Genomic DNA, 15,490 nt, shown 5'->3' with positions numbered 1-15,490 from the left:
TTATGATCTTCGCTCATACGCTCCATGTGTATTTTTGTCAGAACAAATACCTCGCCTAGATGCTAAATGCAGCCCGAGGCCTCGGAAGCGCGTGCTCCACAGCCCCGCTGCTGGGCTCCGCCTGCTGATGTGCTGCGGATGGGCTTGGCCAGGCCCATTCCTCCCCAGCGCACAGCACCTGTGTCCTGGGTGCGCTTCTCGAGACCTCCCATGGGCTGTAGACAGCGTGCTCGTTGGCCGCGGCAGGCCATTTAGCTCATGCTGCCAACCATACCCGCATGGCTGGAGCTGTTAAATTTGTTCTGGTAGTTGTTTTTGGTTTTATTATTACTATTATTTCAAGCCTTTGCAGTGTTGTTCTGGCAAACAAGCGTCATTTGGAAAACCCTTTGCCCCCAGGTGCTCGCGGGATGGCTTCTTTATTTAGGGACAATTCCCAACTGTCTCTAGGTAACAGAAGCATTCGCCGCTCCTTCTCCACGTCCTTCCTGCCTCTAAAAATAAGCCGTTTAAAGATGCAGCTCCCAGTGCTCGTCAGCTCACCTGGGAGCAGGTACGCAGCACTGCCAGGCCGCCGTCTCACAGCCTGGTAGCTCCCCACGGCCCACACCTCCCAGCCACGCTCCATTCGCCGTGCGCATCTCCCTGGAGTCACGTCAGGAAGCCTTGAGCCCGTTTGTATCTCCTAGGGCTCCGTTGTCACCTCAGCAGCAGCTTCTGCGGTTAAACGAGGGACACCGTGTCCTTCGTCTCCCTCTTCCCTTCCCTGTACGACGTTCTCCCTCGAGGATTTCACAAGCCTGTGGCCGCCGGTTCTGTGGGCTTCCCCCCAGGCCTTTTATTTGCCGTGGGCGCTGCTGGGACGAGGAGCACGGAGCATCCCAGCACGTGCCGGGAGGCTCTGAGGTCGCAGAGATAGGCACAGGTGGAAGCAGAAGGCGAGCAGGCAGCTGTGAAGGGCTGCTAGCAAAGCAGGGCACAAAAGGGGTGACATGGATCAGATGTGGCCTGAGAAAGGGCGGTAAAAAGGGCCCCGCGCGGGCATTCTCAGGGGCTGGCTGCACACCAGATGCGGCCTTGAAGCGTACGCTGCACTGTCTCTAAGGCTACAAGGAGAATAAAGAGCAGAAATTGTGCAATCACAGGAGCCTTTAATTTCCCACTGAATGCCAGGCAATAAGCAGCAGCAGAAAAGCAGGGCTCAGGTATCCTCAGACAAGAGAGGAGGCAAATTTCTTTATCGATTCCCTGTGAAGTAAAACACGACAATTTCAGACGTGGCTTTAGAGGGTGGCGAGGGTGCCCTAGAGATACCTAGAGAAACGGCAATAGGGCGGCAGAAATGATGTCTGAGGTGGAAGTGGAGGTTGGGCTGGGGTATGAGGTAGCTGGGCCGTAACTGGGGCGTGAAACCACAAGCCAGCTAGCTGGGATTCCTCGTGAATCCGCAGCATTGCATGAGTCCAGTACAACCCAGCCACGGTTCCCGGCATCTCGGCTTAAATGAGGTTACCAGTTTCTTGGAGGGAGGCTCTCAATCCGGAGCTCAGCACGACGCACTGCGGACCAGGGGGAAGTGCTGCGAGAGGTGCAGGCGGATCCCTTCACAGAGGGGAGAGCCCACAGCAAGCTGCACCAACAGCAGGAGGGACCGGGCGGCAGGAGGGCTACTGCCAACACGCCTGGGGAATGAGGTCAGGACAGGAACCCGTCGGTGGTTTCAGAAGAGCCAGGTGGGAGCTCCCAAAACGCAGAGGCAGCTCCGGGCTGGGAGGGACTGCAAGCGCTGGGAGCAGTGGTTCCTCACCGAGGATCAAGAAGAGGACCCTGACAGAGGGCGGGGGCGTAGGATGAAATGTAACAGCAGAAAGGGCAGAGCCGGAAAGCTGGGAACAAAAAATAAGGGTATTTGCTATAAACTGATGAAAGGGAAACACTGAAGGAATAAAAAGACCTGGCTGCAATGAGGGATGAATGTGAAACAGCAGAGCGATGCTTCTGTGAAAAAGGAATGGCATGATGCTAGGATGCATCAGACAAGTTATTTTTAGCAGAGACAGAAAACATGATTGCCATTGCGCAAGGCATTGTGAGACTTCTTCCAGAATCTCTCTGCAGCTCTGCATCCGGAAAGGATAAATTTCCACTGCGCAGAAAAGGAGTGTTTGGATACTGAGACAAACAAGCGCCAGCTGATGAAGACCTACTGAAGGCTTGATTGTCCCAGCCAGGGTCTGAAGGCAGACAAAAATATTTCCAAAGAACCACTGAAAGAAGATAACAGATAAGGAAACGTTACGAAAAGCTGTAAGTCATGCCACGATGGCTCAAAACCATGAGTAATTTTAGATGGGCAACTGGAGGGTTTTCCAGCCCTGCCAGGAGTGAAATTCTGGACCAGCCTTCCAGAAAGGGTATCAGGGCAGAGAAACCCTGATTTGAAACACTCCCTCCATGAACTTCTGAGCAGGAGAGCCCTGGAGATGGGCATTGCAGCCTGGGACACAGCTCCCGGCTGGCCAAGGAGTCACCAGCGCTAAGGTGGTTTGAAGGAGGTGCTGCTCCCACCCCAGGCTTCCAGCTTTCTGCTGGTCGCTGTGAAGAAGAAATAATTTCCCTCTTAATTTGCTCCTAAAGGTACCGAGGCGTTCCTCTTCCTAAGCACTAGAGACCAGCTCAGGACCTCGTGTGTTGGTGCTCCCAGCACTACCCTTCCAGAGGTCTGCTCGCACACGAGGCTTAGCGCCTGTTGCCAGATTAGGGTCAGGAGGGAATTTTCCTGGACTGATTAAAAAAAAAAACAAAAAAACAAAAAACAGTGGCTGCGGGGCACAGCCACCAGGCAGCACCAGCCCCTGCTTTGGGCCAAGCTCTCGGGCAAGCAGCCAGCCCAAATCTTGAGGGCTGGGAGTGTTGCACAGCCAGCTCTGTGCCTGTCAGCTCCTGGGGTGTGCGTGCTGAGCATCCCAAGTCGGGGGCTGGAAAGCCCCATCCACCCTGTGGCGATGAGAGTGCTCAGCTCTGGGGCCCCCAGTCACCTTTCCTGTGGGTAAGGGGCTCTGCTGATGCTGGGGGATGCTCAGCAGGGCCAAGGGCTGTGCAGCCTCCAGCCCCAAGCTGAGGCTGTGCAAGGAGAGAGCTGCACCGGGCTCTCCTGCAGGCCCTCTGTGTTTTGCACATGGAGCCCAAACCAGCTGATACAAAGGGGAAAAAAGAACAATTAAAAAAATAAATGTCCCTGGGTCCATGCAACAGCTCAGCAGAAATACTCATGCTCCATGAGGCCAAAGGCTCCAGTGAGACCCCGGTTCTCTGCCTCCTCTTTGCAACAGAGCCTTTGCCACCAGCTGGGCGGCAGGAAAACACCTTTCTGCAGCCCTCACAGCCTCCCCAGCAGACCTTAAATCAATAACCCCAGAACACAGGGCCAGGTTACTGCGAACGGAAACCATTAAACTGCAAGGCGGGGGGATAAAGCCAGCCTCCAGCACTCGAAAGATTTATAGGGCACGACGGCCGGGTGTTAATTCTTCTGGCAACACAAACGCTTTCACACCCCCTGCCTCCCCTCACCCGCAGCAGAGCGGAGGGGAGCGCGGCCAGCCCAGCAGCACGGGCACGCAGGGCGACACCGCGCTCGGGGGGCTGCCCTGCAGCTGCACCAGGCAATGGGGCCCGGTTCTGTCCTGGTCCCAGCACACGAGGGTCTGCCACGAGCCTCCGGCTGCGCCTACAGAGACCCTGACCCACCGGGGTGCAAAGGACCCACGGATGGGTCTGGAAGGCTGCATTACAAACAGCCCCCTGCCCGCCAGCCTGCCCAGCCCAGGGCATGCAGCCACCTCCTCGGACCCTGCCCTGTGCAAAGTCCAGGGCTGGGCAGGGCGGGGGGGGGGCTCACCCCAGCCTCGCCGCACCCCACATACCCGGGGCACCAAAGAGAATCCCCCCCAGTGCTGAGCCATGGAGCGGCACAAGCTGCCCAGAGGGCAGACCGGACCAAGGGCACGGCTCTCCAAAACTGCTGCTGCCCACCACAGTCTCAGAGGGCTGAGCCCGATCCGAGCAGGAGCACCAGCATCCAAGTCCCACCGCCCACCCTGCATCACTCCCAGGCTTGTCAGCGGGCCAAAAGAAGGGGACAGAGGAGGACAGCGCTGTCCCTGCGCACACGGCCCCCAGCACCGCAGCCGCGGAGGGCCGCTGCCCCCCGTGCCCCGTCCTGCGGCAGGCAGCGGCCGTGGATGGGGATCCAGCACTGCCCCTGCGTGGCCACCGCGGGAGGTGCACGAGGCCCCAAAACCATCCAGGGACAGAGCCAGCTCCGGCAGAGCCCGAAAACCGTGGCTGTGTCCTGGAAGAGGCGATCACCCCGTGCCGAACCATTTAGGGGCTAAGACAGGCACTTCGACGGCTTGGTGACCCCCATCCCGCCCCACTTTCCCCAGATACCCCAAGCCAAAGGAGCACGAGGTGCCCAGCTGGCATCTGCGCGCCCTCCCCATCCCGCTCTGCTGCTCCCTGGGGCCAGACCCAAGCACAGAGCCCCTCCGTGGCAGCCACGCTGCCCCGGGACCCCCGAGCACACGCGTGGCCCTGCGAAGGAGGAGACGAGGCAGCGCTGGTGTTTGGGCATCCACATTTATTATACGGCTGGGGCAAGCCAGGGGCTGCCACCCACCTGGGCCCCTCCGATCGAATGGAAAGGACCCGTCCTCCTTAAATATTGATTATAAAACAAATTTTTTTCCTTTTTCTTTTTCTTAAAAACCTCATCTCTCTCTCTCTCTCTCCGTACTTTTTTTGTCTTTTGTTTTTGAGTACAAAAGCGGGGGCGGGCGCTCCGCCGTGCCTGCCGCTACCTCCGGAGGCTGCGCTGTGCCTGCCGCAGCAGCGTGTCGAAGTCCAGGGAGTCGAATTTGCTCTTGACGGGGGCCGGGTCGAAATCCTCCCGGTTTGAGTCTGGAAGACACGGGGAGACCCTGCCCTGAGCCACGGGGATGCCGGCACGGTTTTGGCCATCAAAGCAGCAGCTCCTCCCCACCTCGCTCCGCGTGCCAGAGCTGGGCTGGCAGGGGGAGGACCGAGCCCAGCCTCCGCTGGAGGAGGGACACAGAGCTGGCAGCCCAACCACCCGCACCCCCTCGCCCTGTACGGGTGGGAAGGAGACGATCCAGGCTGCCCCCGGCTCGGGGAGCTGCACAACTCACCCAGGTCGGCGTAGTTCCTCCTGCAGAACTGCCGGCGCCCGCCGAAGCACAGGTCGAAGGGCTGCTCGTCCGGGCGCCGCAGCTTGTGCCCGCTCTCGATGGCAGCGAAGGCTTCCTCGGCGTAGCGGTAGGTGACGAAGCCGTAGTTGTCCCTGGAAGGGCAGAGAAGGAGATCAGCCACGGCACGGCTGTGTGCCCCTCGCTCTGCACCATCCTCCTGAGGAAGCGGAGGAGGGCAGGAGGAGCCGTCCCCGGGAAGGGGCTGCCCGCGCCCCCGCAGCTCACCCCTCGGAGCGGAAGTGCAGGGTGCACTCCTCGATGTCCCCGAACACCGAGAAGCGGTGCCGCAGCTCCGACCGCGTCATCCTGCTGGGGATCTTGCCGATGAACACGACTCGACGCTCCTCCTGCGGGCAGGGGGCACCGCCCCGTGAGCTGGGACCTGGGGGGGACCCTGGCCAGCCAGGCTCGAGGGCTCGGCGTCTCCAAGCCCCGCAGGTGAGTGGGACCCGTAGGACCTCTCGCAGAGCACCCCCTGCATCACCACCCACCCCACCACAGCCTGGCCAGAGCCACCCCGCGGCGCTGCCTGCGTGCCCGCGACCCCACTCACTATTGCACGTTCCTTCTGGAGGATCCTCTGCCTTTGGTAGTGGTCCTGTGCGTCGTAACTGTACCTGGCAAGGCAGAAGCCGGACATGTGAGCTACAGGGTCACAGCAGGTGCTGGAGGAGAGCGATCCCAGGACCAGGACACAGGGAAGGTGCTCGAGGAGCGGGTCCATGCCTGCCTGGGACGCCGGGGCTTACATCCCCGCAGGGCGGCTGTGCTTACCGTCTCCGCCTGTTACTCCTCCTGCGGGGAGAGGGGGACCGGGACCGGGACTGTCTGCGGGACGGGGACCTGGATGAGTAGGAGGATGAGGAGGACGACGACGAGGATCTGTCCCGGGACCTGCCACACGACCCACAGCTGGAGCGGGAGGAGGAGCTGTGGGAGCATCTTGAGCGGTACCTGGGGGAAGGAGAGAGAATGCTCAGCACTGAGCCCTCCCTGTGCCCAGCACCAGGAGGTTCCGGGGAAGAAAGAGACCTCCATCCTCCCCAGAGCACGCCACACATCCAGCAGCCACCAGCATCCCCAGGGTGATCTGGGCTATGGAAACAGATCTGGGCCCAAGTTTGCCAGGAGATGCAAAAGCTCTGCAGAGACATTGCTCGGCACAGCCCCAAACCCTGCAGCCTACAGGGAGCAGCTTCTCGCCAGGCACAGCCTTTGAAGAGCAAGAAATGGGCACTGGGGAGCCCTGCAGCACGGCCACCGCCCCGCGAGGCCCCAGAGGGACCAGGGCTGCTGCACCCAGCTCCACGCAGCGCGGTGATGCTGGTGCTGTTGGAGCAGCCGTGCTAGTGGAGACCGAGCGCCTCCGACTGCACCAAGGGCCGGGGCATCCACCAGGAGAGCTGAGCTTCAGTGCCACAGCCCCCTGCCCGCCAAGCTCCGGGGCAGCGACTGAAACCCCTCCGGGGTCAGGCCACGCAGCCCCCAGCCAGCAGCAGGGTCCCCCTCTGAACGTGCTGCCCGCAGCCCGTCCCTGCCGTTGACAATCCCAAGCCCCGAGGAGCAGGCGTGCTGCCTGGCACCGCCACCTACGCTCCTGGGGGACAGCGGGTCAGGATGGCACCGTCCACGGGGACATGTCTGAGCACAGGGCCAGCTGTGTTTGCTGGGAAGCCAAGCCCAGCATGGCAAGTCCCCAGGCTGCATCCTCCTGGGGTACAGCACTGGGTGCTTGTCCTGATCGGCTCCAGCCCCCACCCCTACCGGCCGCGCATGGAGGAGGAGCCCAAGGCCTTCAGGAAGCCCTCACCAGCTCCAGCGCCTCCCAGCCCAGCCGGGCCACGCTGCAGGGGGACATTGCCCATATACGTGAGGACCCCAAAAGAACGGAGGCCACCTCGATAAGGAGGGTGGGGCCACGCTAGGTGGCTTTCTCCTCTGCTCGCCTCCAGCAGCTCCTGCTGCCATCGTGGCTCACCTCATTCCTACGCCCAGGGCTGTGCCAGCCCCCTGGCACAAACGCCACCGCCTGCGCTAATGATCCACAGAAAGCTGCCAAGAGCCAAGGCGCAGCCGAGGGCTCGGACTGGAGCAAGCACTGCGTGGTGCTCCAGGAGGGGTGAGAAGCCCTGCCCAGGGCCGAGGCTCAGCCAGATGCCAGCGTCACAGCAGCTCCCCCAGCCTGTGCTGCTCACCTGGCATCCCTCAGCAGGACCCCAAGGAAATAAAGGTCCTCGAGCGGGTCTGTGGAGGCATCTGGGCAACTTGGCAAAAACACCAGCCACCAGGCAACGCCCAGAGCACAAGCCCACACGGCTCCACCGCTTACCTTCGCCACCGCTTGTGCGGCGGGGACAACGACCGTGACCGGGAGCGGGAGGACGAGGATGAGGACGATGACGAGGACTCGCTAGCTCCGTCCGAACTGGAGCTGAAAGAGCGGCTGGCACGGCTGCGGCCAGCCCTCCAGCTGCCGGCAGAGGGGCTGGGCGAGTCCCGGGGTCTCCGGTAGCAGCGCAGGGACCTCTTGGCAGCAGCACGGCTGGGCTGGGCGCTGGGGGGCCGCACCTCCTGGTCCCGGCAGGGGGACGCGGCTGGAGACAGGAGCACCGAGGTGGGGGGGCTGCTGCACCCGGCGGTGGCCTGGCTGGGGACGCTAGTCCGATAATCCAGGGGGGCTAGGCTGGCCGCCCCCGGGGGCTCCTGGCTGGGCCCCCCCGGTGGTGGCGGGGGCCGCCTTGGGCTGGTCCAGCGTCCGTTTGGTTAAGGAGGAGATGGGTTTGATGGTGATGTCCCGGTGGTGCTTGACGTTCCAGCGGGAGCCGCTCTCGGTGGCGGGGGGCTGCGCGCCGGCGCTGCTGCTGCTGTCCGGCCGCGCCGTGCCCGGGATGCAGTAGTCGTGGTCCCCCGAGCACACGTGGCTGGGGGTGGGCGCAGGGATCCTCCCCGGGAGCTTGCTCTGGGGCAGCGGCTTGGCTTTCGTGAGCTTGGCGGTCCTCTGGCTGCCCTCCTGCGGCGCGGAGACCGGTGACTTGGTCTTGGCCAGCAGCGAGACGGCGGGCAGCGGCTTCCAGAGCTGGTGGGGAGGCGTCGCCGGGGGGGGTGAGCCCTGGGAGAGCATGGGAGAGATTTCAGGAACAAGTCCAGGTGAAGCAGAGAGGGGAGCTTACTGCAACCCGCCTGGCTGGGCGCCCCCACCCCAGCTCCCCTCCAGCCCTGGGGTGCCCTCCAGGCAGCCCCAGCCCCAGGACAGCCCCTGGCAGGGCACGGGCAGCTCCCCCGCCTCGCTCCTGGCCATCACCTGCCACGTTGGCCAGCTCCGAGGCCTGCAGGCCGTCCAGAGGCTTCCTCTCCGGCTGCGTCTCGGACCTGAGAAGGGGAAGGGAGCTTTGTCACCAGCAGCCACCAAAGCCCAGCCACGGTCCCCGAGCCTGGGGCTCACAGCAACACTTGCACCAAGCTGCCCGGACAGCGGGCACACAGAGGATCGGGGAGGATGGAGCTTGCACATCCCGGTTTCTACATTTCATCACTACTTTCATTTTCATGCTCAGCACCAGCCGTGCCCCCAGCCCAGCAAGGAGCCACAGCTCAGCTTTCCTGACGGGAGAGCCCGTGGATGCAGCGCCCAGCACAGGTCGGATGTGCCAGGACCGAGCAGCCCAGGGCTGAAGGCAGAGCTCAGCCCCTCGAGCTGCCCCAGGACCCCTGTGCAGGCTCCATGCCAGGGCACGCGGAGATCTCCGTACTCACCCGGAGCTCCCCGCCGGCCGCCTGTCCTCGGGGGGCTGCGCAGGAGCCTCCTCCTTCTTGGCTGAAAGAGAGCAGGGGGTGAGAGCAGGCAGGAGGGCAGGGGACAGACCCTGCACGTGGGAGAGGTTTCACATCCCAGCCCAGCTCCCCGCGGAGCTTTTCCCTTCTTCCCCCCGTGCATTCCCACCCCCTTGGCCACCCCGGAGACCTCCGGCCGCTGTCACAAGGCAGGAAGGAGACGGAGGCAGACACACCCCAGGACAAGGCACCCACGTGTGGTGTCAGCAGCCCGGGCACCCCAAGCGCGCAGGCAGCCCGGGGACACAGAGGGGACCCTGCAGGGGACGGCGTGCCGCATCCGCACCTTCAGACTTCTCGAACTGCTCCAGCAGGCTGGACAGGTCAGTGGCTTCGATCCCTGGGCCAGGAGAGAGAGCACAAGTCAGGGGTGCCACCACCCTCCCGGCGCCGTCCTTCCCTGGCAAGCTTCGGGCAGGAGCAGCGGCCCCAGAGCCGGCAGCAGCTCTGCCCTGCGCCTCCCGCAGCGGGGACAGGAGCACCCGGCTCCGCAGCCCCGGGAGGGACCAGTTCGGGCACAGCAAGCCCAGACTGCAGGCAACAGCTTGGAAGACACTGCCAAAACACACGGGGCGAGCCCACGGGCACAACTTTGCCACCCTCAGCCCCAAAACCACCAGGGAGCACCAGGGAACCGGTCCCGCTGCCCGCGGCTCCCCGCAGCCCTGCCGGTTTGGCGCTGCCCAGCCCGGCGCCCCGCCGCCCGCGCTCACCGATCTCGCTGATGAAGGCTTGCACGATGTCCTTGCTGCTGTCGCTGGGCTGCGCCGGGCTGACGAGCGGCTGGTGCCTCGAGAGCCGTGCGGCGGGCGGCTTGGCGGGCAGGCTGCTCTCTCGGCACGCTTTGGGCGGTGGCACCGCCGCCTGCGAGGGGGGCTTGTGGCCGGGCGGCTCCGCAGGGGTCTTCTCCACATCCCCCTTGGCCTCCTCCGTGGGGTGCGTGCCAGGGGACCCCGCAGCAGGGCCAGCGGCGGCCGACACCTCCGTAGGGCTTGGGGTGACCGCCGGGGGGGGGCTTTGCTGGCTGGGGGGCTGCGGCCGGGGGCTCCTCCGAAGGCTGGGTGGGCGCAGCCGCGTGCGGTGCCGGCGCCGTGGGAGGGACGCAGCCCGGCTGGGCAGCGGCAGCCGATGGAGCTGCCTGGGGCTGGGCAGGGGCTGGAGCCGGGGGGGGCCTTGGGGAGGGGGCTCTCCCCCGCCAGCCGTGCCTGCCTCCTGGGGTCCGACACCCTGCTGGAAGTTGGCCTGGGCTGCCCACCCGCAGCCCCCGGCTCAGCGCCCCCGGGGGGCTGCACGGGGAAGGCCGGCGGCTCCGGGCAGCTGGGTGCGGGGGCCACGGGAGGCTGCCCGTGCAGGAGGGCCGTGCCGGGGGGGGGCAGCGGCTGGGAAAGCGGGGGGTGCAGCGCCCTGCAGCGCGGCCCCGGGGTCCCCGTACGCCAGGGGAGGCACTGGAGGCGGTATGGGGATACCTGGCCAGTAGGACGGGGGGGGCCCAGCCCACCGGGGGGCCGTAGGGGCCAAAAGGTGGCGGGGGCGGCAGGGCCGGCGGGGGCCAGGCCATCGGTGGAGGCGGGAGGCCAGGCACCACGTGGAAAGCGCCGGGGGTGCCGGTGCTGGGCGGCGGGGGCAAGCCGTGGCAGCCCACGGGCTGCGGGCCGAAGCAGGGCCAGGAAGGCACCGGTGGATAAAGGCCGTAAGCACCCGCAGAGGCTGGCGGCATCCCCGGGGGGGGCACCCCGGCGGCTGGGGGCACGGGGGGCGCGACGAAAGGCATCGGCGTGGCCGGAGCCAGCGGGGCCGAGGCCGGTGCCAGCGGCGCTGAGGCTGGAGGCAGCGGGGCCGAGGCCGGTGCCGGTGCTGGAGCCGGGGCAGCGGGAGGTTTGCTGGCAGGAGCAGGCACAGCGAGGGGGCTGGCGGGTTTCTCTGGGCTCTTCTGAGCACCGGTGGTATCGGTGGCCGGGCGCGCGGGGGACACAAGGCAGGGGATGTCCGCCAGCTCCGTCGGAGGCTCGGGGACGCTGGGCCACTTGCTGGCCGCCTGCTTCTCGCCCTCCTTCTTGCTGCCCGGGCTGGGCTGGCGGTGCAGCATGCGCATGCGGTACTCCCGCAGGCTCAGGGCCTTGGGCTTGGCTTCTTTGGGCAGGCTCTCGCTCGGCTCTGCCGCCGGCAGGCTCTGGGGGGGCTCCGGCCCTGCCCCCTGCTCCGGCAGAGGAGAGGCAGCCTCCGCCACCTCGCCGCCCGGCTGCACCGTCCCCTTGCCCTCATCCTGGTCCTCCGGGCTGGGCTGCGGCGCCACTCGGGGCTCCTCCAAAATCTTCTCCAAAGGCTCCACCGTTTCACCCTTCTCCGGCTCCAGGCTCGCCGTTTCTGGCTCCGGCTCCTTCTGCGGCTCCTTCTTGTGCAGCGAGGCCCCCGCCGTGCCACGGGGCCGGCCGCGTGGCCGCGGTGCCCGCTGGGCGTGCAGCTCCATCTGGCCCTCCTTCTTGGCTCGCTCCAGCTGCCGCGCCAGGAAGTCCGAGACCTGGGGCGAGGGACGCGCCGCCCGCCGCGGCCGCCCCGAGCGCAGCCGGTGGGCTACGCAGTCCCTGCCCGGCCGGGGCTCCTCGCTTGGCCCTTCCTCCGCTTTCTTTTTCCGACTCTTCCTCGCTCTCTCGCGTCCGCGCCCCTTCTCGCAGCCCTCGCGCTTGCCCCCCTGCCCCCACGGCCTCTGCCGGGGGCTTGCTCTCGGGGGCACGGTAGGAGGGCTCCTGCCCGGGCTCTTTCTCCTCCTCCGTCCCCTTTTCCTGCGCTGGATCTCCTGGCAGCTCCTCTCGGTGCTGCGGGACGGACTCCCCGCTGTCCTCTGCGCCCAGCAGCTGGGGCTCCAGGCCGGGGAAGCTGGGGGCCAGGGGCTGCAGCACCACGGGGATCTCCATGCTCTCCCCCTCTCCGGGCACGATTTCCAGCAGGACGGGCCCGCTCAGGAGCTCCTTGGCCACGGGCTCGGTCTCGGGGTCCAGGCAGACGGTGAAGGTGGGCAGGCAGTAGGGGTGCATGGATTTCACCAGCTCGCTCAGGGACACGTCGCCCGTGTTGATGATGCAGGGGTCTTCGTGCTCCTCCGGCATCGCCTCGGCCCCGCTCACGCAGAACTCCGCGGCCTCCGTGCTGCTGTCCAGCTCGGGGCTGGAGGCAGCCTCCTCCTCCTCCTCCTCCCCGTCGCTGCGCTGCGGCGGGGGCTGCTCGCGGGCCCGCAGCCGGCCCTGCTTCCTCTCCACCCGCGGGGTGCTGCACGATTGCTTCTTTGGTGCTGCCGGCTCCTCCAGGCCGTGAGCCACGCGCTCCCACGGCAGCTCCACGTCGGGCTGGGGAGAGGAACCAGAGCTCGCATCAGCTCCCATCGCCGGGGGGGAGCAAAGGGGCCGCGACAGAGCCGCTTCCTCGCGCTCTGCTCCCAGCTGCGCCACGGGCACGGCCGCCTCCGGCTGCCCCTGCTCACCTTGCCGGACAAGGACACGCTGCCGCTGCGGCTCGGAGGCCGGAGCCCCTTGGGCGGCTCCAGGGCAGGGCTCTCGCACTCGAGGGCCGGCCGGGACAAGCTGAGGAACTTCTGAAACTGAGAGATGGGTGGGGGATGAGGCACAGAGCTCCCCTGCGATTCCCGCGGCGTTTCCCACCTCAGGGCCCGGCTGGCCTCGCAGACGGACACCCCGCTCCCCCGAGTCCCCGCCCTACAGCAGAGCCTCCACCAGAAAGGCTCAGCCCTCATCCCCCTGGGACCGGCAGCCCACCTCCCCGTGCCAGGACCCCACCGGGCACCTCCCACGGGTTTTGGGGTCGGGGCGAGGCCCCGCCGCTCACCGAGGGATTGTCCCGCTCCCGAGGCGAGGTGAGCAGCTCCGCGTCCATGATGGTGTCGAAGGGGGACAGGGTCTCGTCGTCCGTGCTGTCCAGGATCTCGGTGATGGCCGTCAGCAGGGACAGCTCGTTCTGCGCGTCCAGGCAGCCCTTGCTCTGCTGAAGGGGCAGGAGCCGCCTCAGAGGGCATCGGGGCACGGCCACGGCGAGGCGACCGCCCCACGGGGGCCGCAGCGGTGGCCCTAAGCAGCCCAGGCCACCCCGTCCCGCGTGCGGGGACCCACCTCGCTCAGGGAGAGGTCCTCGATGATGGAGATGACGGAGGAGTCGAGGTAGTTCTGCATCGTCCCCAGGATCTCCTCGGCCTCTAGGATGGTTTCCGCGTCCAGCGACGTCAAGTTCAGGTCGTCCTCGTCGAAGGAGAAGCACTGTGAGAGCGAGGGGAGCCAGGTCAGTGCTCTGCAGACCGCCACCACGTGCCCACATCACCACCAGCACCGTGGTGGTCTCCGGCGGACGCTGCCCGCGCCTCCAACGAGGACCTCCAGCAGGCTCGGGCTCCGCAAGCAGCCCCTGAACCCAGCACAGCACCCCCAGACAGGCAAAGGGGGGCAGGCAGGGAGCGGGGCAGGCTGCAGGTCGCGAGGAGCCTTCCTCCCTTGCTGTCTGGGCAGGTCTGCCCACTGCACAAAGCCCCCCAGCACCGTGCCGGTTCCAGTGCCCGGTCCCAAGACCCGTTGGGGTACCAGGGGGCCACCACAGCGCCCACCGATGCCCAGCACTCTCGGGAGTCTTGGGGCCGGTCAAGAGGAATGAGGCAAAGAGGACCCCAGGTACGCCAGGCTCCACACACCTCTCGTGCCCAAAAGGCAGGGGAGGCAGCCCCACACCCCCCGGGGACCTCCTGCCTCCGGCGCTTCAGATAAGCCCCAGACATCACAAAACTCGCACGAATGTGCAGGGCTCAGCAGGGATCAGCAGGGCTCAGCAGCAGGGATCAGCGGCTGGCGGTGCCAGCGCCGGAACCCATCTCTGCGACGCGCCGCACGCGGACACAGCCTGCCCTGACGGCCGAGGGGCAGAGCTGCCTCCCTGCCACCCCTTCCAAGGGGCCCCATGCCCCGTCCCTCCGGGCCCCCTGCCCTGCTGCTGGGTGCCCCACTGAGGCCGGATCCTGCCCTCCGCCAGGTGCAGCGCGGACGCGTCGCCGGCACGAGACAGCGCTTGAATTCCTGCTGGCAGATGGGCTCGGGCAGAGATAACGCGGACGGGCGTGATAAGGGCACCAAGGACGGAGCCCTGGGAGAGCTGGGAGGGAGCTGCCGGCCAGCCTTCCTCCCCCAGAACGCGGCGGAGGGGCGAACCCACGCTGGGGGGACCCATCCCCATGCCCACAGACCAGCCCGTGCGCATCGGATGCAGCCCAGCGCAGCCTGAGCAGGATGGAACAACCTGCCCAGCACACCTGCGACCCCTCTGGGACCCTCTCCCAGCCCGGGCACGGCCCCCGGAGCAGGGCAGGCTGCGTGGTTGGGCTGCTCCATGGCCCCGGCCTCCTCCCTGGGCCGGAGCCCTGCTGGAGGCGATTCCCAGCAAATCCCGGAGACCTTGTGGAGCTGGGGGGCTCTCGTGGAGCTGGGGGGGCTCTTGTGGAGCTGGGGGCCGCGGGGCCCAGGGGATGCAGTGCCACGGCCCTGCTGCCCCGCTCGTCCCGCCGCCGGCGGTGCCTAATGAGAGGCTTCCAGCTGCGGCCGGCGCTGGACGCGCGCAGGGAAATGAAATCCTCCCACTCACACGGCCCCGTCCCGGAGGGAGGGCATCTCCCGAGCCCTCCCCGACTCCTTTGACTCAGCACCTTGCGAGGAGTCCCACAGCTCTGAGTCAGTGGCGGCCGCGTTCCCCCGGGACTCCCTTTGATCCACCTGGGGCCGGGCACCTCCTCCCGCCCCGGCCGCCGAGCGTCGGGGCGGGGGCACGAAGCCGCCCAGCCTGCTCCCCGCCGGGACCCCGCCGCGTCCCCTGCACCGAGGGGGAGCCCGCGGGGAGCGTTCGCTTTGCGCTCGCGGGCACCGGGGGCACGGGGATGCTCACGGACAGGCACGGGCACCGTGGCACCGAGGGTGGACGCGGGGCAGCGGGAAGAGGCCCACGACCCCCAGCGGAGATTTGGGTGCGCTGACGGCGCTCTTTACCTGCGGCTCTGCTACCCCAGTGCCCAAATCAAGGGCTCCACGGGTGCGTGCTCAGCCCAGCTCCTTGCGGGGTGAGCGGGGACCCCGCGGAGCCACGCGAAGCCCCCGGGCTGCCTGCAAGGACGCGTGTGCCCGGCGTGCCGCGGCTACGCCCCGGGCAGGGGCAGCCTCCTCCCCGCGGCGCCGGGCGCCCAGGCGAGCTGCCAAGGCGGGGAGAGCCGCACGGAGAGGGCGCGGGGCGGCCCCGGCAGCGGGGAGGATGCTCGGCGGATTCCTCGGCTGCTCGGGGGAAGCGTCACGCAGCGCCGCTCGTCCCCAAAAACCTGCCCCCAAAAACCTGCCGCTCGTCCCCAAAAACCTGCC

General features: G+C 66.6%; 1 protein-coding gene across 1 annotated transcript; it reads right to left on the bottom strand.

Moving 5' to 3' along the window:
• Positions 1-4,625: 4,625 nt before the first annotated feature.
• Positions 4,626-14,931, bottom strand: LOC118157541 (peroxisome proliferator-activated receptor gamma coactivator-related protein 1-like; the record flags this gene model as incomplete). Its single annotated transcript, XM_035311933.1, is given in 20 exon segments — positions 4,626-4,962; positions 5,211-5,362; positions 5,496-5,617; positions 5,824-5,887; positions 6,045-6,224; positions 7,600-7,988; positions 7,990-8,375; positions 8,569-8,639; positions 9,024-9,084; positions 9,388-9,441; positions 9,815-10,128; positions 10,130-10,269; positions 10,271-10,471; positions 10,473-10,586; positions 10,588-11,799; positions 11,801-12,442; positions 12,577-12,693; positions 12,939-13,091; positions 13,220-13,363; positions 14,791-14,931. Coding segments are annotated over 20 exon segments (4,761 nt in total), but the record flags the coding sequence as incomplete, so codon positions are not given.
• Positions 14,932-15,490: the final 559 nt, after the last annotated feature.

Source organism: Oxyura jamaicensis, assembly GCF_011077185.1.
Source record: "Oxyura jamaicensis isolate SHBP4307 breed ruddy duck chromosome 6 unlocalized genomic scaffold, BPBGC_Ojam_1.0 oxy6_random_OJ106643, whole genome shotgun sequence".
Classification (NCBI taxonomy): domain Eukaryota; kingdom Metazoa; phylum Chordata; class Aves; order Anseriformes; family Anatidae; genus Oxyura; species Oxyura jamaicensis.
This window is presented reverse-complemented; position numbering and strand designations above follow the sequence as displayed.